At 43.3% G+C, this 23824-nt stretch overlaps 1 protein-coding gene across 3 annotated transcripts in view; it reads right to left on the bottom strand.

Moving 5' to 3' along the window:
- Positions 1-244: 244 nt before the first annotated feature.
- SATB2 (SATB homeobox 2) overlaps positions 245-23824 on the bottom strand; it is a 137849-nt gene continuing 114269 nt past the window's right edge. For all 3 annotated transcript variants that reach the window (XM_021555445.3, XM_021555443.2, XM_021555447.2), the window contains one exon: positions 245-3239. In XM_021555445.3, the coding sequence (XP_021411120.1) occupies positions 2784-3239 (456 nt within the window). In that variant the 3' untranslated portion in view covers positions 245-2783. The remainder of the gene's footprint in view (positions 3240-23824) is intronic.

Here is a 23824-nt window from a genome sequence, read left to right as displayed (position 1 = left end):
TCCTTCTGACCCCACCAGAAATGCCCTGTGCAGGCACCTATGTGTGCAGAGAAAGCCACTAACGCAACAGGTTAGTCCTGGTCGTACATGTTTGTCACCTGTGCCAGCTCCAGGGCACTTACGCAGGTTTTCAAGACCCCACAATACCAATAAAACCTTTTTTCAGCAGGCAAAAATATGTTCCCTGCATCTTGCAGACCTTGTTCCACTTGAACTCAGGAGAAAAGAAAAAAGGCCCAGTAAATTACTTGACAAATTAAGTCATATTTATTGAATGCGTTTTATTTCAACAACCAAAAAATTCTAACAGCCTAACAATGCACATAAGTTAAAAATTAATTATCACTTAGTGATAACGAAGATAAAGTTGATTTACATGGAAAAATGAACATTTACAATATGTTAATCCTTATTCACATTGTTGATACCGCAATAAAACACAATTTGTTTTTTTTATTTTTTATTTCACAAAAAAGGCGGAAAATTGTGCTTTGTTAAGAGGCACTACAAGAAAATTTTCTTTCTCCAAATAGATATTATATGATGGATATTGAATAAATAGACATATATGCATTGTAATTCGCAAAGTTCTGGCAAGACCACAGGCTAAAATGCCCACAGATTCACTTAGAACCACTGCAAAATTGGCAGTGAAATTAAAAATAAAAAGGCAAGACTCAGCATTGAAAAAATACCTAATAAAATTTTTGGTTGAAGTGTAAAAGATACCAAATGTCGATGCCATCATCAGATGAACAACTTACATAGCTTGGCAAAATTCAGTTTCCTTTCAAATGTATGGAGTGACTTCAGCTACAGGATAAGAAGACAGTTTTGAAAGCGTAGCTCTGAGAGAAACATAAAGCAGCAACCATCGAAATTCTGATTAAAGCTGCAGCATACTACAGAACTAAAGGATGAAGAGCAAAAGGGGCATTAAGTAAGCAACCCACCATAATTTTGCAAAGGTATATGAAATTTATGCAGAGATACTCATGTTTCAAACATTAGCTCTGAAAAAATCTCATAAAAACTCCAGAGGTTACTGAGCAGCTAGAATTAGCTTGTATTGCAACGTCTTCTCCCTGTATATTGTCTGTTCTGAGTAAATATCTACACGTAGAGGTTTGTTTTTCATTTTTAACTCCTACCTTTTATACCTTTCAAATATATAAATAGTATTAACAGTTATATTACATTGCCTGGTGTAGTAAACAGAAAGTAACTTTCAAAGTGATATTGCATGAGGTCTTTGTTAAGATTACATGAAAAGCCCATGTGAAAAAAGGAAGAAAAAAGCCAGAAGCCTCGTTGGTACCATTATGGCTGCAGTTTACAGGCGTCTGAAATCAATCCAGCTGCAAGGTGAGGTCTTTGTCTCGGAAATCATTGCACGGAAGTGAAGAGTAAATGCTCCTTGGCGTGGCTGTCACAGGGTGCCTCGGGGCGGGTGGGTGCTATGGCAGATCGCGGCTTTGGCGCTCGGGCCGCGGCAGAGTCGGGGCCGGCTCCGCTCCGCGCAGGGCTGGCCCGGCCCGCAGGACGGAGCGCGGCTGGAGCTCTTCACTGAACGCGAGGAAGCGCAGCCACAGCGCACACACGGCGAGGCTGCGAGCAGGGCGAGCGGGAGGCCAGCAATGCAAACCCTCGGGCCGTCAGCAATTTACCTGGCCAGGATTCTCGGGATTGTGGCATTTGGTGTCGCGATGGAATTGTGTGTGTGTTTGTGTGTGTGTGTGTGTGTGTGTGTGTTTCACTTCAGTATGAACAAAAAGCAACAACAAGAAGAAAGCTTATAAATTTTAAGATCTGAAACAGAGAACAGGTAAATAAAATCCACGGTAAAATGTGGCTGATAGTATGAATTCCATACATCAAATCTCAACACATTTATCTTTTTTCTCTTCCTATAAAGACCTCGTTAATGGACAAGTCTTCTGTGCACTGCATTTCAGCTCAAGTCATTCTGAATCCCATGAAAACTCATCTGTTCACTACAGAAAGGACTATCTGGAGAGTGGAACATGCTGCATCCAAGTGTGCATTGTGTTCAAAGTACTTTTAACTTACTAGTTTTCTTTTTAAGGTGCCCTGATTTGTTTTTCTATTTTCTCTCTTTTTTTCCTCTTTTCTTTTTTTGGCAGTGTTGATTTACATCTTTAAATACCTCAAATATTACCCATCAAGTTGCCAGATAGGAAGCCATATAATAATGAAAAAAAAAAAAAAAATCAGGGATAAACATAGAAAATAAATAGGAATTAAAAAATAGTCACCACACCCTGAGAGCAGGCGGCCATTTATCAAAAAGCCAAAGCAACTCATTGTGAAGTGGTTTTAAAACATAAACAAGTCTCATCTTTAAAGAACTCATTTCACAGTCTATACTTTCAGGTTGTAAAGTTCAGTCCCATGCAATTTAATATATATATATATTATGTAAATATATATATACACACACAAAGTTTTAAATTTCCCTTCACTGATTTCATAGGACTTTTTCTTCCCCTTTACTTGCTAGCTGTCCCTTTTGTAAGTGCAAGATTGATGAAGGCATAATCCTATGTGACTACAATTGCTTCAGTCAGATGTAGAAAGTGTAACACTCAAGTGTCTGTGTCAAGGCGATGTCTGATCGGGCAACGCTGAATTCATTCGGTTTGCACATGGATCATGCGCAACAGAAACAAACAAACAAAAAGTAAAACGAGGGGAAAAAAAATCAAAAATAAAACCAGAAAATCCTTGGATCAATGTATTGCTTTCTGCACTCCTATCTCACATTATCTCTGGTCGATGTCTGCTGGAGCCCCCTTGCTTTTGTCGGGATTCTCCTCCTCAGCCTCCACTTTGTACATTTCCTCAGAGCCTTCCTCACTGTCGTTCTCCTCCGACTCCGTCAGCAGCTCCTCATCCTTATACTCTGCCACGTCAACCACTGTTCCCAAGTGCTCCTTTAGCTTCCCGTGGTGCTTTACGTGGTAACGCTGGTTCTGGAAGAATTTGATGATGGTGTGTTTGGGGAGATCCAGCTGAGCAGACAGGGTGTGGATGGCTTCCTGATCGGGGTACAGACCCACGTCGTGAATAAAGCTTTGAAGGATACCTAGAGCTTCCAAGGAGATCTTGGTACGGGATCTTGGCTTTTTGGCACAACTGTCCTCAGCAGGTGGAGGAGGAGCCTCTTCTCTAGGTGGGGAATTCTCCTTGGCAGGCTGGGACTGCTGTCTGTGCAGCACCTATAAGATCAAACAGACACACACTTCACATGCTGACCCCCTCGGTGCTTGACATAAAGGGCACTTACACAGATCTGTACACAGGATCTACTTTGTTTTGGTCAAGAACAGTACAATATTCATTGTCCACTGCCCTTCTCACCTGTACGACAGCTACACCTGTCTGTACAGCTACAGACTGAAAGGAGGAAGTGATATAAAAGGCAAATGATGTAAAATAAATCTACAAAACAAATACGAAATACAAAATATAAATAATAAAAAGGAATCTAAAGTAGCCAAAATAAAAATTAGGTCAAAAGGTATTATAGTCTCATTGTCTATATGATTGGCCAGTTGTCCCATCTCAGAAAAGTCATTCTCCTGCTTTGCTCCTCTTCTCCCCATCCTTGCTTCCTCTTATCTTTTCAGGCTAGACACTTTGACCATTTCTTCAAGATTTCAAGTACTACAAAGGTCTATGCACATGTGGGATTGTCAGGTGCTACTTTATGAATAATGATTTTGCATTAAAATCCATCACAGCTACTTTATGGAAGAAAAAATAATAGTAGAAGTGCAGAGATTTGTTAAGATTTCCCTTCTCTCAAGAAAGACAGCAAAGTCAATTCAGTTGCTTGACATAGGTGGCTTTAATGTGTCTCCTGAACAGATTTCTCTGTATTACATCTGTAGTAATTTCACTAGTTGAGGAGTTCTGAGTTCAAATAATAATAGCCCTCCATTCTGAGACACCCTCGGGCAAACACACTTTGCAGTCTTGTAACAGATTTTCACCCACAGTATCTCCGTTTCGGCAAGTTTAAAGAAAGCATATGTAGCTCTTAATCTTCCTAACAGCCACTTAAAATGACTGAGAAAGGACCTCGTGCAGCCCTTATTCCAGGGGAAAAAAATACCTGCTCTGAATTGTTCAAAACACAGAGGAGCTCCATACGCTTCCTTTAAAACCAAATCTATACAAGGGAGATTAACAGAAAAAATCCCCTACAGGATTGAGGGCTGTATTTGCCCAGAGGTTTCTTCAGATGAAGGGAAATAATTATTAGAGCTTGACACTCAAAGCTAACAAAATCAATATGGATAACTATTTTCTCTCACAAGTAAGAGGGAATTCTGGCTCTTTATCCAAGAAGAAAACGTCTTTGTTGCAAACTGTAACATCCAGAGATTCAAGCCGACATTAAAGCTCTCTTAAAACAAAACAAAAAAAACCAAACAAACAAACAAACAAAAAGAAATAAAGACAGCAAAACAAGGATAAATAATGGAAATGTGCTGAGAACTTGCACTAAATTTTACACACATACCAAGCCCCCAGTAAAATACTACACTAGTCAAGTTATTACCGCAAGAGGGAAGTCCACTGTGGAATATCAGCCTGTTATGCAAATAGATGAAAAGGCTCTGTGCCGAGAGCCCTTTATTAATTTCCTCCATCAGATGTTCCTGCCATGCCAATCTGTAACAGCAGCGATCCCCAGTCACAGCTGTCGGGAGGCGGATGGCAGTCCCCAGCGCTGCCCATGGCGCGGAGCCCGCGGGGCTGCGGTGAGGGCCCGGCGGGGCCGCTGCCGGGGCTCCGCGCCGGGCGGGAGGCAGCGCCCGGCCCCGCGGAGCGCGGCACACGCCGCTGCCCGCTGCCGGGGCACGGCCGCGCCAGGACAGCGGCAGCAGCGGCCCAGCAACAGCAGCTCCACGCCGACAGCCCAGAGCAGGTGCCAGCACACGACTTGCCGCCCACGGGCAAGAGCCGAGGCTGGGCAGAAACACTGCAAACTTCTTGCGGTGCCAGCACGAACGTTTTTCTCCTAAGCACGTAAATACTGAGGGTGCCATAGAAATGGCTAACCAAGGAGCGGGGGAAAAGGGGGAGCTCAAATGGAAATGACAGATAATCTGGTTTATGTTTTATTACATCTCTTGCAATAAAAGAGCATAATGTTCCAATGAATTGAATCGCTCAGCTGCTCTTTGAGGATTTCTTTTTTGTCCATGGATTGCTTTCAAAGAGAAGGGCTGACGTTTCCAAATAGAGGGTTACAGATGAGGGTGGGATCCGTACCTACGTCAGCAGGGAGCACTGAAAGCAGCAGAGCCAGGATCGCTGGCTCTAGCCAGGGACCAAGCCCCATAAATTTGTCGCACAGACCCCACCTAGTCTCCCCTGTTGTGGCTTCTGTTCCTGTCCCCTGACAAAGTAAGGCCCAGAGCAGCCAAAATCAAAAAGATTTACCACTGCAAATAAGCTGCCAGGGAACTTGCAGATAGCGTCACACAGAAAAGCTGCAAGTAGCATTGCTAATCAGAAGCTGGATTCAAGTAGCATCTAACAGAGATAGAAACACATCCAGAAAGGGTGCGAATTACTCAGTTAATCCTTGTTGGAGTTGGAAGGGGGCTTTTTTTCCCTTTTCAGTTGACAAATAGCATGAGAAATGATCCAGCTTGAAAAATGCTACAAGACTTCCAATCAAATATAATGATGAAAAAAATCCAACAATACGGGATCAGCAGCAGTAAAATGTTTAATTTGAAGGAGATGAAGAGATGCCTACAGCATCTATAAAGCAATCAACCAAAGAGAGGGCTGAGTGCGGGAGGGAAGAATAATTTCAATTAACCCTTCCTTTTCCAGAGTGACCTCTCCACCTTCTCCAGAAGGAGAAATGGGGGTTATCAGTGTAACATACTAGAAAAAGGTTGTATTTTATTTCACCTCCTGTTATCCTAGGTAATGAAAAAAACTAAATCTACTCTTATAACAGATAAATTTCATTATGTAACTAACTTCTGGGGGTTCTCCTCTGAATTGCAGTAGCACTAACAAAGGATTCCAGCCACACTGTATTTTTCAGCAATAGAACTTTAGCCATATACAGAGAGATGGATAAATGCACAGGATGTCCTTCAGACCTGGGCTGTGGTCAGTTTTGCAGTTCCTTCTGACAGGACAGGCTATTTAGCACAAAAGAGAACACTCTTCTATGCAAACCAGATCAACTGCTGAGCACACGGTACAATATGAAGTCTAAATTACCTTTATGTTAACTATTTGCTTTAAATTACACTTGATTCATGAGAATGCTGGCCAGTTTGAGTGATTGGCTTACTTCATGTCTGGCTCTGCATGCCACAGCCTCATAGAGGAAATGGACCATTCTTGGAGTTCCAGATTTTCAGTTCTTCAGTCATTATTAAGCTCCTACATCTGCAGGTAAAATTTCCAGCAGTTTCACACACTGCTGTGCACACCCTGCCACATCTCTTTGGGTTTCTGGTCAGTGCTGCTCTGCCTCTGCACTGCCAGATCCCTGATCCTCCGTGCACAGGGCGCAGTGCATTCCCCAGCACAGGTGAACCGCCAGCGGTGGCTGGACCTACCACAAAGCACCATGTACATGATGGGCTTCTGAGATAAGAGATAACACCAATGGCCCCACTCAGCTTTCCTTTTCCCAGGAAAGCTGGTGCTGAGCTCAGAAGGGTGCACTTTGTGGCAAAGATGCCCCACACCCCCCTTCTCCACTCCCATTTCCATCCCACATGCCCTTCTGCATTGCTCCCCAGCCACAGGTGGGGCAGCCTCCTCCTCCTCCACAGCCAGCACCATCTGGAGCTGACTTCCCTTCCCCTTCCTGACTTCTCATCTACTTTCAAATCAAATATGAAGATACAGATTTCCTTCCATGCCCAGAGGATTTATTATTTTCATTCCTTCAAGAGATTTAATGCTTGAACTCTACAGACAGGCATGGCTGTCTTTCAACGTTTCAGAACAAAGTACCTCTGGCAGATGCTGCTTCATGAAGGTTCATTAAGGTAGACTTTCTTCTCACAGACAAACTTACCTTTCTGAAACAAATTCACCAGCCCTGGTAGAAAACTTACAAGAAAATGACTGTGATGGAAGTTGACTTTAAATGATAAAGTGACTGGTCTTAGATCACACTGTACTGAAATATGATTTGAAGGCCACAATGAAAAGCAGCTGGAAGCCATGTGTAAAATATAATAGTACATGCCTACAGGGAAGGAAGTGAGATATTGAATGATTAAATTTAGGAGAGTATATAATTTAGTGTATCATTACGGGAGTGATCAGGATTATTTGTAATAAGCTAAGGGTTTGTGGTCTATCTAAAATCCAAAGCCAGGAATTATCAGGGGGAAGGGACTGTTGCACTGTTTTACACGTATCTACTCCCCATGTCTCCATGTGCTCCCACAGGAGAAACCTGATTTCAGCGTTCCCACAGAAAAGAGAGGTGAGCGAACCCAACTGTAAGATGAACGTCAAGTAATTGCAGTCTGTGCCTGTACTGCATTTAATTTTGGCTGGATTCACTATGCCACTGATGTTTGTTTCCATTTCCACCCACTTTCTAGCTAGAACTACACACGTGACATTGGTGAGAGGCTAAGGGAGCCAAGCAGGATGCTCGAGTGGGGAACACACACACACACTCAGGCACCACCAGCAGTGAGGCACCAGCTGAAAACACTGGCTCTGGGACACCTCACCCTCCCTTGCCTGGACAGCCTTTTGAGCACACTGGAATCAGGAACTGCATTTCTATGTGAAAACACCAAGCTCTTTTGTTTCCTGGTGTGATTCTGCCCTTCCCTTTGCAGAGAGCTCCCTTCTGCTGGAATTTGCTGAGATGATGAGGTGCCCCTTGCTAAGAGAAACACCAAAAATGTTACGTGCTTGTAAGACTGTGCATTTGCAACAGAAACTGCCCTTGCTGAACAGACACCACCTGCCTCTTTGCACAGTCAGCATGAGCACTGACAGGTACCTTGATGGTATGTGTTAGTCAATACCAATTTTGATATCCTGAACTCACAAGAAGCAAAGCTGAATGGACCTTCTCTTTGCCAGAGGAGGTTTGGATTTGATATTAGTAAAAGGGTTGCAAAGAATTGGAACAAGCTACTCAGGGAAATGGTGGAGTCACCATCCCTAGAGATACTTAAAATATGTGTAGATGTGGCACTTAGAGACATGGTTTAGTGGTGGACTTGGCATTGGTGGACTTGGCATTGGTGGATTAATGGTCGGACTCTATAATCTTACAGATCTTTTTCCAAACCAAATAATTCTACCCATCTGTTCTCAGTGGTGGGAAGGTGTCTCACCTTTTGGCTTTTCTTCATCTTTACACTGTTCTCATAGCCAACCATAACACTGTATCACATCAAGGACTTCTATGCCAAAGACAGCAAGATTTTAGCCTGCTTAAGGACCTCAAAATATAGGCAGAGAGAACAGATACATACTTCAAAACATAGGTCCATCATTTCATGTACCTAACACGGTGATCTATTACTGCCCTTACAAGCATTCATGGCTCATCAGCAGGAGTTGCCACCAGTCTGACTCCATGCAAAAACAATTCACCACGTCCCTCCTGTCAGCAAGCCACAGGAAAAGCTCCTTCCCCATGGCCAACTGAACTCAAAGGCAGGGCAGAAGAGAGGCCTAAACAAGGTCTTCAGCTGCATTTTACTGAGCAACACCTCACCTCTGTAAGCTGAGAGCCCCCAGGCAGTGCCCAGCTATCCTGGTAACAGTCTACTGAAGAGACAAACTCCCTTTTGTTGCAACAGAATCTTATCCCGAGGAGATGCTGTCTCTCTTACCAGAGCTTCCAGGAATAATCTGCAGGAGATTATCTATTCAAACAAACAGCCTTACACTCCCTAGCCCTGGTCTGTCTTCACATATAGAAATGTTCAAGAAGAGGCAGCAGCTGCCATAACTGGGCCTCCACCCTGACAGCCTCCCATGCTGGGGCTCGCATGGGTAAGAGCATTAATTACACAGCCAAGACTCTTTACAGGTTTCTAGGAATGTCTGTACAAGAAATTGTAGCAGAAGTTACAATTTGCACCTGTGTTCATTTCTTTCCTATTAAAAATGTGATTCTTAAGACTACTCTTTTTTTCCCTTGCAAAAATACATTCATTTGGGTAAACACTGCAGCACTAGTCGCAGCACCAAAGGAAGTATTTTCCTTGGGCTCATTCTCAGAGTGACTTCACACCTTGACACCATAAAGCTGTGTTAAAGACTGTGGTTTCGTTTCCTTGCTTTTCTTGGATTATACAGTATCCTAAGGTCAAAACTCAGGGAAATCCAAAACTGTTATTAAAAAAGAAAAAGTATCTATGAAGTGATGACAAATTGCAGACTACAGGTGTTAGATTACATTTTGACTCCAGGCAGGTTTAATATACTTTAGTTTCCTTTTACAATTGCCCTTAGCAGGTACTGTTATCGGTAAGGGATTTAAAAAAATATATGGTACTCAATAAAAGAAGACCGTGTCAAAAGAAATCAATATGAGCGTGCAAAATGGTAGGAAGTCTGACATGGATAAATATGTTCACTTTCATCTAACTTCAGTCTGAGCTTCTTTTAATTTTGTAGCTTGAAGCTGGCTGCGCATTCTGTGCATTTTCCAGTGCAGCTTAGTAATTGCTTCACGAGAGCAAACACCCTTATTAGAGATAATTACAATACTTGTCTGTGATGTGATGTACCCCATCTCATGAACGCCAGATCAAACCAGCCAACAAGAACTGGTGGCCACACACCACTTTGTAAGCCAGCAGCCCTGGGTGCTATTCATTTTGTCTGCAAAGACAAAGCAGGCACATGCTAAAAAAAAGCCCCAAACCCATTTCCTATCACTCTTCATCTGCTCCTTGCCACCAGTGGAGCCAGAATATTGGATCAAACAAACTCTGTATCCTAAAACTATAGGCTCTGAGGTACAAGTCACGCCGAGCTACACAGAAAGGGACTTAGAGAGGACTCTTGAGGAGAGAAATGAGTTCCACAGGGAACCCAAAGTCAAAGGCAAGTTTGGTTTCCAGGCTGGAATGTAAGCTGGTTGAAGTGATTCATTTCAACATCTTTGGAGCACACTCGCCACATGCTTCCCTTTGCTTGCTCAAGGGCAGGAAACAGGCAGGGATTTGAAAGCATGGCAAGACACTGAACACACAGCCTCTGAAACAGCAGCCCCATCCTGCAATTCTCCAGGACCAAACTATCAAAAATGGTCAAAAAGGTGACAAAAAAGGCAACAGGAGCTTAAAAAAAACCCCCAACAATATTTTCAGTTGTAAATTGCTTTTGGCATCCCACACAGTGATAAGCATAAGCAAAACAAAATTAATCTTGACTTGAAGGCAGAGGGAAGGTGTCTCTCCCCCTTCCCAGCACACACACTGCTCCCATTAATGCTAACAGGAGCTTACCATGCATCAAAGAGCAAATCCACCACAAAACATTTTTAAGTGCTATCATCACTGGAGATAAAATATAAATTACAGCGTGATTACACTGAGCTGCTAACATGTGCAGCATAGCTGGCAATGACAACTTCAGATGACCAGATAACTTTGGGACAAGTCTAAGAGGTTACTGTAAAACATCTGTGCAGAGGAATCTCTCCTTGTCTTTGCTTTCCTTTCAAGAAGCTGTGGCACTGCTGTCTGCACAGTTGTTTGAAGAATGTTTACAAATCAGCTTGACAAAGAGAAAAAAAACTTCTGCCACCACTTGACCACAATCATGATCTTATTCTTCAGTAATGCGTGGTTTATTTCCCTTTCCTGATCTCTGTTAATAGACAGCACGTGCCTACACAATAGCCACTATTTTGTCTGTATAATGTTAAAAAAATAAATCAGAAAACTCTGACAATGCAGAACAGTGTCCCGGTGTTTCCTGGGGTAACTGCTCTCCCTCGAATGCTAACTCAACTCTTCCCACAAAAGCACAGGCACAACTTTCATTGCTGTGCAAGTGCCTGAGAACTGGCTGATTTTATGGGGCAGCATAAATGAGCTCATGCTGGTGAACATTCATGTATTAGCCCTGAATTTCCCATCTTGGGCTGGTTCAAGCCAGATCCTTAGTTTCACTGCAGAGTAACTGCAACCAGCACAGGACACCTCTTTCTCTAATACCTGTCTGCAGCCTGGGAGAGCTGCCAGCAGCTCCTGCCCAGCCCTCAGGTGGAGCTGGCACATCCCTCCTGTGCCCATACGTGACCGGCCAGATCCATTCTGGCTGCTGCTGGCACAAACCAGGGCACTGGTGACAGAGTGGCCGATGTGGTCAGGAAGTGTTGCACAACCTCGCTGCAGACTCTCTCCTGAAGGCATTGGTGATGGATGGCTCCATTGTCTGGGGATGGGGCACAGCCAGCACAGCTGGCACGGGGGCCAGTTTGCTGCACCCCTGGCAGGCAGGCAGGACTCTGCCAGCCTTGGAGAAGCCATGCAAGTCTCTCTTGCCTGTAAGCTGCAGTAGTGAGGCAACCTGATCCACAAGGGAAAAAGCAACAGCAACAGCCCTGGAAACACTGCCCTTCTTCATGGTGATAAGTAGAGCCCCCTTAAGTGGGACTTGAACATCTGTGTGCACCTTGAGGGCCACAAACCTTCCAGTTAACACTCACCTTCTCCAAAACAAGACCATAAGCTTTGACTTGCCTCTTCTGTGCTTTCTCTCACAGCCCTAGCAAGGCTCTCTGGGGTGCTATGGTATGCAGAGCTTTGCTTAGCCCTTTCTATATAGAGTTTGAGCTTGGTTGTGGCTAAAGGGAGTGTCTGCGAAAGATTTCAGTTCAGTTCTGCATTTCCCCATCCCAGCCCTGATAATCCTAATGAGGAGCTGGAAGAATGCCACAGGAAGTAAGAAGGCAACAAAAGGGTTTTTGGTTTGATTTTCTGCAGACAAAACTCTTTGGGTGTCCTCTATGCTTTCTTGTTTAATTAACACTACACATGTTCTCCTTTCTTTTGAAAATCAGAAGAGTATTTGTGGGCAGTGTGAGCAAGATCTTCCCTGACAAGCCCCAGCCTAGAGCCATGCTTAAGGTCAAGCTCTAAACCCCTAACTATGGTGGCACAAATGGCGCCACTATAATCATGTTGTTTTCCAGTTACTCAGACCAGGAGTAGGCACTGCATTATCTCAGGATGGATATGTTTGGATTAGACACTGGATTCTGGTGGGGGGTAATTATTTGACCCATCAAACTGTTTTACGTCCTTACAGATGGCTATTTGGGGTTTCACGAATACCCAACTGTACTGCTAATTTTTACAATGGGAGCAGTTAGAAGTCAGGAGAACCTGACTGTTATGGTTAGTGAAAATAGCAGATTTGTGCTGATAAAACACTACTCAGCATGTTTTTTGGCTTTTGAGATGTAACCACCAATGCACTTAATAACAGGACTTGTGCAAACTATACTGTGTGAATCAAACACATAAAAGTATAAATATTCCTTTTTTTAGAAAGCAAGTCTTAAAAAGTGCATTATAATCAACTACCATGGTAAAAGCAAAATATCCAGTATTACCACACACGCAACTGGCATAATGTGCTTTATTATACCCTTAGCTTGAAACTGGGTAAATAAAAATCAAATGACCAAAGTACAGTCTCCTGCACAGATTAGGTCATCGAAGACAGGACGCCTCAGAGAATTAGATTTGATGTCCTTTGTCTTCCTGACTAAACTCTAGAAAAGTTGGGCATGTGCAGAAAACAGAGGAAGGTACCCTGGTATCTCATTCCCATGCTATTGAGCTCCATGTCTCACTACTGTGACCTGTACCTATTTTACAGAAGCCGGATCCTGGTAGAAAATTACTCTATGGAAAGTCAACAGCATGTGCAGTTTATATTCACAGTTTTTCAGTTCATTTTTAATAAAAAAGTTTAATGCAAGGCCAGAGAGGCAGTATTAGGACAAAGCAGAAGCAGTTACGGCCCTGGGATTCATCCAGCTTTGCTGCTGGCTGCTGTGGGGAACTCCATGGACTGGCTGCACACACGTAACCATGGGGGTAAAGCTCACACTTAACACAAGCATGAAGCTACTGTGTGCAAGGAGCCACAGGCTTTTGCTAGAAATGCAAAACTACTACTGTCTGCTTCAATAAGGCTGGGACTGTGTGGCATTTTTCAGTCAAAAATCTTTTCGTCATGTCAACTGAGTGGCATCAAAGTACTGACTAAGTAAAATCTACTTTGCCAAACTGTTTGCCTGGGGCAGCACAGGGTGAATATTCTGACAAAGCGCAAGAAGTTGTTTAGGCATTTTTCATGAAACAGCATATTCTGGTTGCTTTTATTCAGAACAACTTTTGCTCTTCAAATTCTTCCTATTTTCCTTCAAAGCATTATGTTGCTTGTTGCTCTAAACTGCCACAAACCTTTTTTTTTTTTTAAATTTGAACTGAAAAATAATAATTTTGAAAGGACTAACATATTTTTTTCTTCCAGCATTTCAGAAATGTCAGCAACCCCTTTAACTCAGCTGAAACAGTTCTGTAGCTCTAGGCTGTACCACCCAAGAAAGAGCAGCTCACAGCCATCTATCTACCAACCTACCTCCTTCACCATTGTATTTACTAAGGGTTGTACTGATGGGAGCTCTGAAAGAACAAAATGTAATGCAGTTTATAAAAGGTGATGGATGTGAATATTTTCTATCTCAAAATCCAATAAAGCTTATGATCTTTATTGCGTGTGGGAGTCCTTTGGTCAATGTAGTACCGATTAGCAGCTTGGCCAGTAAGTCTGATAAAACCAGAAAGTACTTCTGAATATATTCTGGCCAGAGACACCTGGGAGCAAAGTGTGAGTGTTGCAGCTGATTGGCCCCAGGGTTACACAGGTACCCTGGAATTTTTTCACTTGTTTTGTTCTGTCTGGCCATGGTTTTGTTCCAGTCTCTTCAGAAATAACTAATCCAAACCCCACTTAGCTTTTAATTATGCTTCCTAAAAAGGGAGCATAATCTCAAAACTATTCCTCCTCACCTTTCCAACATGCATGAATGAAGACAGAAGATTCACAACTTGCTTCAGGCAGGGGTCCAGACTGGACTTTAATGGATCCCAAACATAGCAATACAGCATTCTTACTCTTCATCTCACTTAAACAAGGGAACACCAAGAATAACATTACTCCCAAGTCAGCAGTGCTTCCCTGGTGCTAATCAGGCCATTAAAAAGGCATAAGCAGTTTGTTTGACACAGAGGGACAAAGAAAACCACAGAAATTAATCAAAACCAGGGAAAAATTAGAGATTAAAAGTAATAATACTCCTTCCAGCAAACCACAATCTGAATGCATGATAAGTGGGTAAAAGACAAAATCACTGCAGATCAAGAGACAAAAAAATGTCTCCTGACTGCATGAAGTGTAAACTAAACTTGCTCTGATACAGAAGCATTTCCTTCACAGGCAGTTTTCTGCCATCAGGAAATCCAGACCCATTTGCTGCAAACGAGAGCTGCCACAGCTGACCCTCCCCAGTCCCGCCTGTGGAAAACACACACGCTCCGAGTCAGCAGTTGGAGGGAAAGAAGAAAAACCCAAATGCGGCAGACTTGCTAGAAGAGATTTCCATGGAGGTTTCCTCCCCAAATAAGCAGATGGTTTCCAGTTAGTCAGGGTCAGGGACTGCCCGTGTGGTTTCCTGCCTGCTTGCCTTTGTAGCTTATCTGGGCCTCATCAAGATACACAGTCCGAAAAAATTAGAATAGCTAAGTACAGGAATTAGGGAAACTAAATACAAATGAGCTCTGGTCGGCACTTGTGCAGAGGAGCAGGGGAATCTGCCCGCGGGTGGGATGGAGGCGGCGGTGCCGACCCCCGTGCCGGGGCAGCCACGCTGGGCCGCAGCACCGCGCATCCGCAGCGGCCGGCTCGGGTCTCGTTAATGCCGCGGTGCCTCTCCAGGCACCAAAGCCGTGCCTGACTCCGAACAAAACACCCTCGGCAACAGCCCAGACACTGAAAGTACCCCTGACGTCAGTGTGCAACCCTGCCTGCTTAAACCGTGCTGCCACTGCCCGGCGGCAGCCCCGCTCCGTGGTGTATTCCCACCCCAGCTCCGTGGAGCATTCCCAGCCCAGCCCCGTGGAGCATTCCTAGCCCCGCTCCGTGGAGCATTCCCCAGCCCAGTTCCGTGGAGCATTCCCAGCCCAGCTCCGTGGAGCATTCCCACCCCAGCTCCGTGGAGCATTCCCAGCCCAGCTCCGTGGAGCATTCCCACCCCAGCTCCATGGAGCATTCCTAGCCCAGCCCCGTGGAGCATTCCCACCCCAGCTCCGTGGTGTATTCCCAGCCCCGCTCCGTGGAGCATTCCCACTCCAGCTCCGTGGAGCATTCCCCAGCCCAGCTCCGTGGAGCATTCCCACCCCAGCTCCGTGGAGCATTCCCCACCCCAGCTCCGTGGAGCATTCCCCAGCCCAGCTCCGTGGAGCATTCCCCACCCCAGCTCCGTGGAGCATTCCCAGCCCAGCTCCGTGGTGTATTCCCAGCCCAGCTCCGTGGTGTATTCCCAGCCCAGCTCCGTGGAGCATTCCCCACCCCAGCTCCGTGGAGCATTCCCAGCCCAGCTCCGTGGTGTATTCCCAGCCCCGCTCCGTGGTGTATTCCCAGCCCCGCTCCGTGGAGCATTCCCAGCCCCGCTCCGTGGAGCATTCCCAGCCCAGCCCCATGGAGCATTCCTAGCCCCGCTCCATGGAGGAATCATTCCCAGCCCCACGGGCAGTCCAGCACACGGCTACAAGATTTGCACAGCTCCGGGCACGCACTGGCTCTCGTAATGCTGTGCATGGGAGCAAAGCAAAATTCCACCAGGAATGTATGCACAAGCTGCCATATGGAAAGGGCATTCTCAAATTAAACCCTGAAACCCAGATGAGATCTGAGCGAAGGACAGTTTCACTTAAAGGAAATGTCTGAGGTCAACCAGCAATTAACTGAAAGGTTCTGATTGAATACGCTATTGACTGCGCTCACATCAGACAGCTTCCTGTTTATTATACCTTATGGGCTGTCTAGGTGCCAAGACATTAAGCTGTCAATAATCTATTAATACTAAACAGCTCCTCCCTCCTTACTCCCCCCTTGCAAATCCTCTTAGGCTAAGAAACTGCACTAAAAAGATGGAAATTTTTGAAGTGAGATGGAAATTAGCTTTTTAGGGTATTTCTTTGCTTGGTTCCAGCTGAAAGTACAGCAACATTCATAAACAATATAACACGCAGTCTATAACTACATGGAAAAAATTGTGTTAAAAAAAATCAGCCATGATTGAGACCATATCCTGAAATCTGGCTTTCTTTTTCAAGCCATCTTTAAACAGTCTAAGTTAAATTTAATTAACAATTTACAACAAGGAGAGAGAAGTTATTTAAAGACAGGCCTACAGGTCCTTAACATTCAGTGTCTGGGAAACAGTTGTATATAAAAAAAAGTTTTAATGAATTTAATAGAGAAAAGCACTTTAATTAAATGCTGTCAAAGAGGATTGTATTAATGACTGCACACAAAGGAATTTAAAGCAAGCCAAGTATATTTAGCAAATAGGAAGTAGGCTTTCAGAGGCTGCAACTATTTATGTTTCTGCCATTGCAATGCATCTAGAAGATCGTGTTGCCAACTGAAAGCAGTTATGTTATTAGATATGATTTTATTTATTATGGATTATTAAAATTTCAAATGATGCAGGGAATACATTTATTTCACTTCTCAAATGAAAGAACGAAGATATTTCCTCCTTGTTCAGTAAGAGGAAAAATAGTAGAGGAAATAAATAATAAATAATAATAATAACTTAGCACTTAACTAGTAAAGTGCTGTCCAGACAGATCTTTTTATGGGGCTTGTTGAGTCCTGAAATTTCAGTGCATCACCTTCTTTCTGCTACAACTGGATGGATTTGCAGTTGCTAACACAGCTTCCCCCAACACAGCACAGAAAGAGGAGACAGCTCTTCCTTCTTGCGGGTACAAGGGACTTCTGCGATACCCTGCATGGTTCAACTCTAAGAACTACCAAAATCCCAACAAAAAAAATCCTAGCTGCAAAGCTTTTGCAAGACTGAGAATACCAAGGTTTTCCAGACACAACCATGAGACTTAGCCACAAGTTGCTCATAAAAACCCAGAACAATTATGGCTCTGCATTAAGACTTTGTGCACAATGCGCTCACCTTCCTCAACATCCACGTGACAGAATTTGTAGCAGGAAGGAAGGGGCTCTTCACAACTCTCTGTGCCCATGTGCCTTGGATTCAAGTGTGGCACATCAAATGGGCATGGCCTAATAATCTGAGGAAAAAAGCTAGAAAATTCAAGGGTGTCAACATTATTTTGGACTACAATGGCACAATAGTGTAAAACTATATTTAGCCTCCACTGGAAACAGAAGAATGTTTTTAACACAAATTTAATTTAATTTTGTAATATCCAGGATGTGTTCTGTGATTTACCACATCCTTTTTGTCATATGTAATGGTAAAAGGTTAATAATGATTTTAGATTATTCAAACTTCCAAATGTTCCACAAAAGGCACCTTATACATCCTTGTAATCCTTTGTTTCTGAACACCAAACTCTTTTTAAGTTAGGCACCACAATGGGAGTTACTCCTAAATTACTGGTTTTTCAATGTACTTATTTGTCGTTAAGATTTTCATTTTCTTATTTGCAACATGAAGAAGTGAGTAGAATTGGGAGAGAAGTCATTGGAAAGGAGGCACAAGGGGATACCAACTTCCTTTCTCCTTTCACAATGTATCATCATAAATGGTGAAGTTTAATTTTCTAAATACATTATCTGATTTTTATTTAAGACTTTAATAAAAATCATGTGGGATGTGTGTTGAGAATGTAGCCTTTGTTGCTCCACAGCTAGGGATCTTGCAAACAGCTTCACTTTTTCTGTGCCAAGATATTTTGGAATATTCTTTGAAACTCTGTAAGCATAGATGACTGTGAGAAAAAATATGTGCTACTGTACTTCTGGATACTTCATGCGTGAGAATAGTGCATGCACACAAAAACACTTCTCCTTTCAATCTGCAATTCCTATAAAAGTCCATACAAACATGGAACAACATACACAATATACTGACCCTGAAAAAACCTTATCTCTGCACCCATTACAGTGTCTGAGTATTTCCAACCATTCTGAGGACTAATTAAAAAAAAAAAGAGAAAAAAAAAAAAAAAAGGAAAAAAAAAAGGAATATACCAAAGAATTTCCAAAAAAAGACTGGCCCTGGGCAAGGAGACTGACCATCTATGTCCTGCTCTGTCACAGCCTAACTCCCAGCACTTGCACAGAAGCTGCACCGTTTCCCTGGAGGATGCTGTGCAACACAGAAGGAAGAGTAGCTCCTTGCTCTCTGAGGGTCAAGCAGTGCAATGTGCTCTGGTAGCACTATTCTCAATGGTTCCCCTCCCCATATAGTTTTTATAGTTGCCTATCTGCAGAAAAAGACAGCTGCAATGATCCAGGGTCTAACTTTATCCTAAGATTTCTGTAGAGAGCCTAAAAAAAAAAAAATGTTGCATACAGCCAATAACCTATAAACATTTACACATCTCTGATGCCTGATACTATAATTTATGAACAAGTGTGGGGGACATAGAGTAATTAGGGAGCATTAAAATTAAATTTAAAAGAGCGATATTTTTAACTGTAAAAATTTTCAAATGTAAATGGAACAGAGGCTCATCTAGTGCCTTTTCAGCCTTCAAGGTTTGCCTGCTGGCAAGCTTCAAAGGTTACATGAATTTAAGGAGCTCTATTTAGTGGTATTGCTCTATTTGTTTGCTCATCCTCAACCTCCTATGGCTCCTTACAACACTAGCAGCTTAGCATTTACAACGGGGCCAGGACTGTAAGAAATGAGGACTAAATCTGGTCAAACTGTGTGTGAAAGGCAAAAGGGTGAGACAACAGGGGCCAGAGCTACAGTGATGTAATTTGCTAAAACGACAACTTGTCAGAGCAACACCAACACAAACCACCACCCTGCTGCTCGCTGGCAAGTCTCAGAGGTGCTAAATCTGCACATTCCGATTACAAGGGAAGCTTCTGCCTGGAGCATTTTGCCATGGGAGCCAGAACAGCCCAAGCAGAGCTGCTCTGGGGCAGCCTCACACAAGATGTACCCTCAGAGTCATCTTTACTGTAAGATGCTGCTCAAGAAAAGCACTTAGTCATGTTTTCAGGGCTCCTTCACGTAAGAGTCCCACCTCATTCCTGCCCTGTCCCCAGCTGATCCTGAACTAAACAAAAGCTGTCTGGGAACAGGTGTCACTGAAGTGACCTCATGGTTTCGGGTTCTGTACAAATGTGAAAAGAATGTACTATTCTGACAAGACTAAACTTGCCACCACAGGAAAACTTGAAACTCTACAGTTTACTTGATCTCCCATTTCTAGGGCTAAATGGAACAGTACTAAACCCAAACTAATTTCAGAACAGCAGTTTGGCTTTAATTGCAAGTACACTCCCAGCTATCATTCAAGGGGAATAACAGGCCTAATGTTAATAAAAATCAGCAGCATTTCCAGCCACATTAGATATCTACACTAAACAGAAACAGCTGAGATGGTGCAGTAGGCAGGTTTGGCTGTAGCAGTCACAGCTCAGCGCCGTTCCCTGCAATTCTGGCAACTATCAATAACAAGATCATTTATTGGATACTTCAGGGTCAAATATAAGGGGGCTGTTGTCTGATTTGGACCTCTTTTGCCTTTGTCAAACTTGTTCAAGGCTCCTGAACTACTGTGATCCATCAGAAAAATGGTGTGCACAAAGAGAATGGAGAACCAGAGAATGCTGGCACAGCTGGCGTTCCAAAATGCACCATCTCTGGCCATGGGGCACAGGTAACTTGAGAAATAAGCTCAGAAGTGAAAATGGCTGAGATTCTTTTTTTTTTTTGCATGTCTTCTACATGCTTTGAAGACAGTTCCTTTACCCCAACCCAAAGACAGTCACACACAGAGTAAAGATAAATGCAGTGTGAGTGGCATTTGCAATAAATATTGCTTTCAGCTTTAACACTGCATAGAAATAGAAGTTACATAGTTTGAGACTTTTTTCAGTGGTTTTTAATAGTTTTGACTGAAAAGAGATACTGAAATGGACTGTTTCTAATTCTGATAAGAGAAAGAATAAAACTCTAGGTAACTAACAACTAAAAAGAGGCAGTCTCCACTCACAAAATTCACAGACATCATTCTGACACACATTTCCCTCTGTAATTCTAAATCTAAGAAAAAAATTAATCCAATCGCAACCCTCCCAAACCAAAGCTCTGAGCATTTTGAGTGTAATGAATAACCTACAATACAAGTTTCTCTTGAAGTCCATCTGGTTTTGCTGAGTACAAGCTGTGTCACCAGTCTTGACCACTCCTGTCTGAGCAGACATCACATCCAGCCATGGATTAAAGAACTGGGGAGTCAAAAAGCAGTGGGTATCAATCTATGGTCTGTCTTTTGGGTGCAGAGAATTGATCAAAAAGCAAAACCATTACAGTGCAGCCATTAAGAATGAATCACAGGGCACAGCATCCCCACAAAAAATGTGTATCAAAACAGTAAGGACCAGACTCAGAGAGCTAGCACAGTTTGGGAAAGTAATTTTTGTCCAAGTCTCAGAGCAACTCAGTCCTAATTTCCAGTATGCAAAATCCCCTGGTGTAACTCACACAAACACAGCAAAACCTCATTGTGCACATCATCCTATGGATCATTAAGTATACCATGTTCCCCTATGAAATAACACAGCTTTGCTTCACTTATCATGTAAGATTTCCTAAGTATTATTAATTAATATTATCTTTTAAGAAATTTCAAGTCTCACTGTTTTTTCCATCTGTGTGCTATGCATTTTGTGACCCATGAACTCCAAGACATTATTTAGAATCAGATATTTCATTAGGATGCACTACTGTGGTGTTCATCCCCCTCTTTATTACTTCTAGAAAGAGAATATGAAATTAGTTTCATTGGATTGCCATCACCACTTGCCTTGACCCATTTTTACGAGGGCTCCACGTTCTGCCCTTTTGTATTTCATTGTCATTTCTAAAATACTCGTTCCCTTCTATTCCTCACAAAATTATAAAATCAGTATTTAATTTACTTCTATGATATGTTATTTTCTGCACATTTAAAGAGAGATTACAATGTTTGCAGCAAACACACAATACAGAAGAGCTTTCCTAGAGCTTTTTACTATGCCTTCTTTTATTTACTAATGTTCCTCCATGATTTATGATCTGAACAATTATGTATTGCCAGATTTGTCTAAATCAAAGCTTCTGAGAAATAAAAGGGTGGAGAGATGTCATTTCTAAAGAGTGACAAAAAGTAACAGTGTATCAGAAAGCAATGTTTGATTGCTCTTAAATAAGTGTGTACCTACTAGCTTCAGATCTACTTGTCAACTTAGAGAAAATGAGAGGCAAGGTTCCCACATTCTCTGAATAGAAGTACTTTGCTGCAGTAGTGGCTCATTACTCCAGAGAACTGTCTTACCCACCCGGACACTCCAGAGACAACAGCCTGATTCATGGCCTTCCCAATGGAGTCAGGTTTCTCTGCCCCAGCAATTAACAATGAATTAGCACTACATTAAAGTGCCAGGCAAGATGGTTACTCTCTGGAGTGGTCACCTTGGACACAGCAGACAAATAGTGGGAGAAGGGAGAGAAATTAGATTTACTGTGTCCCAGCATGTCTGTAACAAACACGGAATTCCTGGCTGGCAGTGGGAAGCAGCTGTAGGCACTTGTCAGCATTAACACTCCAGAAAGGTCCAATGCCAGCAGACAGGGAATAGTGGGATTTAGCAAGGGATGGAAAGTTAAGACAGGGAAGGAAGGCTCACCTCTGCAGAGCAGGGAGCTAAACACAGAAGCAGGAGGACTGCCTGCTGCAAAGTGACTACTTTGCACACCACTAAGGGCCAGGCCAGGCCAGATCAAAGGGCCAGCCAGGATCTCACTCCTGCTGCTAGAGGTGGAAGAGGATGAGAACACAGCAAAAATGTAGTAATGCTATCCAGGATACCCTCCCACCCTCCAGGAACTGGTGGCTCAGGCACTGTGTAATTCTGATGTCCTTATGGTACCTCACTGCTCTTCTTCCTGCCAGCACTTTGCTATTACACCACACTGCATGGAATGGAGGGAGAGCCTCTTAATGGACACCTCAATTTCCTTAAAAACCAAAGGAGAGGCTGTGCCAAGCTCAGCATGCATGCAAAGCAACATGTAGGTGTAGCATGGATGCCCCAAAACCAGAGTGTGAAGGAAAATCCACACTCTGACACGTCCTATGGTCACACCCCAGTGCTGCCAGAGAACACAGCCATGTCACAGAGCTCCACAGGGCTCACATTTTATGACTCTTCAACACAATAACAAACAAAACAAGTATACAGGGAGGAATCTTTTAAACACTCAGCTTCCACTATAGACATTATTCATTTCAGAAACAGTAAAATAATTGATTAAATGGATTAATATATGGCTGATGGGAAAAATCTAATGGAAGAGAGAAAAATAAACATGTTTGGGTTTTAAAACCCTGAACCTAAAGCTAAACAGTGAGGTGCAGGCTAGTAATACCAAACCAGTGAGAGCAAGAATCTCTCACAAAGGAACCAACAATCCCTTAAAACATGAAGAACCAGCCTCTGTCCAGCTGATCTCCTACAGCACAACTGCCCCACTGAGCACACCTTGCCTTTTAGAAGACAGAAACCATACCTGGCTTTGGGATAATTCCCTCACTTGAAGTGTCCCCAACCCTGCGAGCAGCAAAACACATCACAATGATATCTTTGCCATTTCCAAGAAGCCATATTGAGGAAAAGGCTGCAATATAGCCACATCTTCTGCCTGGTCATGCCTCTTGTGATGACAGCTAGGATATTCTTCCAAGTCTGACAGGGGGATGTCCCCAACCCAGACAGGGTTAAGTCACGGTGGCTGAGAAGTCTGGCAGCAGTGTGGGACAGCCTGTTTTCAGGCTCTCCAAGTGTCTCAGCTGAAGGAGCAAGAGACTCAAGCATCAGAGAGATGCTACCATACACACAGCTAAGCCATCAGAGCAAAGAGAAAGATGGGCTGGGCAGAGAGAGAGAACAGAGGTAAGATCCTGCCTGCTTCCATGTTACAGGTCTCTACCTGCTGTTATTTACAGCACTGCTGCTTGTATCTTCTTCAAAAGGCTGTCATTTTTCTATCAAGGCTGCAAGTAAGGGCTTGACTTACAGTACACTTCTCACCAACAAACCTGCAAAGCAAAGTAGGTCGGTAACTGCAGCTCTTGGATGTTTTCACCCCCTGCTAAAATGCAGCCAGGCACTGTGGCAGACATTCTGCACCCGCCACTGCTTTGAGAAGGAAATGAGAGCTGCTTTCCCACTTGACACTACAGGGGGAATTTCAGATAGGCAGAATGTAATTACTTGGCCTGGAGTTCAGCCAGGAGCAGGGCCCAAGACCCCTACCCTTATGTAAAGTGTCACAAAATCTCCAATGACTGCACGTGTGAGGACCTCAGCTTTACATCTCTGGCTGCTGTCATTGGTTCTTCATGGCTAATTACCTAATAGTGACCCTTGCAGCAAAGCTAAAAAACAAACCTTGCTCTCGAAACAATTCAAGTCCCAGAGACTGAAAACTATGCAAAAATTACTTAGTGTTGGGTATCTTTTG

Source organism: Lonchura striata, chromosome 8 (assembly GCF_046129695.1).
Source record: "Lonchura striata isolate bLonStr1 chromosome 8, bLonStr1.mat, whole genome shotgun sequence".
NCBI classification, from domain to species: domain Eukaryota; kingdom Metazoa; phylum Chordata; class Aves; order Passeriformes; family Estrildidae; genus Lonchura; species Lonchura striata.
This window is presented reverse-complemented; position numbering and strand designations above follow the sequence as displayed.